Source organism: Gekko japonicus, unplaced genomic scaffold, assembly GCF_001447785.1.
Source record: "Gekko japonicus isolate JY-2015 unplaced genomic scaffold, Gekko_japonicus_V1.1 scaffold6412, whole genome shotgun sequence".
NCBI lineage: Eukaryota > Metazoa > Chordata > Lepidosauria > Squamata > Gekkonidae > Gekko > Gekko japonicus.
In genome coordinates, this window is record NW_015166034.1 from 752 (window position 1) to 2,222 (window position 1,471).

A 1,471-nucleotide genomic window follows, 5' to 3' on the forward strand; every position below is an offset into this window, starting at 1 on the left:
CAAGCCGCGCCGGGTACCTCCCTGCAGCACAGAACCGACCACAAGGGCCTTGGCCTCTTGGGCAGTGGACGGCTAGCTGCGGTGGGCAGAACGTACTGTAAGAGCCTTTCAAAAGGAGCTGCAGAAGGAAGACCCCCCCCCAAGGTGTCAAAACAAAACCTGCTCTTGAAGAAGAAGAAGAAGGGATTGGATTTATACCCCGCCCTTCACTACCAGAAGGAGTCTCAGAGCGGCTCACACACTCCTTTCCCTCCCCCTCCCCACAACAGACACCCCCTGGGAGGTAGGTGAGGCTGAGAGAGCTCTTTTGGGAACTGCTCATGAGAGAACAGCTCTGAGAGAACTTGTGACTGACCCAAGGTCACACCAGCAGCTGCCATGTGGAGGAGTGGGGAATCAAACCTGGTCCTCACCAAACTGAGCCAGTTTGGTGTAGTGGTTAAGTGCGCGGACTCTAATCTCGGAGAACCAGGTTTCATCCCCCACTCCTCCACTTGCACCTGCTGGATGACCTTGGGCAAGCCATAGTTCTCTCAGAGCTGTCCTTGAAAAAGAACAGCTCCTGTCAGAGCTCTCTCGACCCCACCTACCTCACAGGGTGTCTGTTGGGGGGAGGGGAAGGGAAAGGAGTTTGTCAGCCTCTCTGAGACTCCTTTGGGTAGCGAAGGGCGGGGTAGAAATCCAATCTCTTCTCTTCTTCTTCCTCCCAGATTAGAGTCTGCACTCTTAAACACTACGCCATACTACACTATCAAACACTTGTCAGGGATGCTCGAGGCTGACCCTGCATTGAGCAATGGGTTGGACTAGATGGTCTTTATGGCCCCTTCCGACTCTGTGATTCTTGGATTCTCCTGCTCGGCCCGGGTGGGAACCAGTTGCCCGGAAGGGCTTTTTCGTCCTGCTCCGCCCCAGTTCCAAACCTGCAGGCCTCCTTTCCCCCTGGCAGACTCTTGCTTACCCCACCCACCTTCCTGCACTGTTTCCTCCCAAACTCAACAGGCTTCAGCCCGGCCAGCTTGGTGGCCTATTCGGCCCACAACTGGCTTCCCTTTTGCTTGGCCATTGGCGCTTTCCAGAAGTCCCCCCTCCCCACCCCGCCGCCAAAACCCTCTCTCACGGCACACTCCCCCTTCCCGCCCGCCCCCCTGCCCCCTTATGCCGGTGGCGGGGTGGCAGCTCCCCTCTCCCCTCCCTACCTGGGCGGAGAGACAAAGAGAGGCGGGCAGAGGCGAGGCCTGGCCCCGGGGTGGGGGGGCTACATGGCGCTAGGCGTCTGCTGCCGGCGTCTGTGGGAACAGGACAGCGTCTGCTGCATGGAATCAGCCAGGCTGGCCGGAGACCCGGAGATGTTGGGGAAGTGGGTGAGTCGCGGGGTGTGGGGCAAGATTTCGGAGGAAGATTCGTAGCTGCAGGAGAGACACAGACGGGGAGGGGGGGCGGGGGGGGAAGGGAGACAGAAGAGAAGGAG

General features: G+C 59.1%; 1 protein-coding gene across 1 annotated transcript in view; it reads right to left on the bottom strand.

Annotated features, from left to right (window-relative positions):
• Positions 1 to 1,202: 1,202 nt before the first annotated feature.
• The window catches only part of HM13 (histocompatibility (minor) 13), a gene marked incomplete at its 5' end in the record, with an annotated part of 22,168 nt that continues 21,899 nt past the window's right edge, over positions 1,203 to 1,471 (bottom strand). The window contains one exon of the mRNA XM_015411512.1: positions 1,203 to 1,409. Within this exon, the coding sequence (XP_015266998.1) occupies positions 1,259 to 1,409 (151 nt within the window). The remainder of the gene's footprint in view (positions 1,410 to 1,471) is intronic.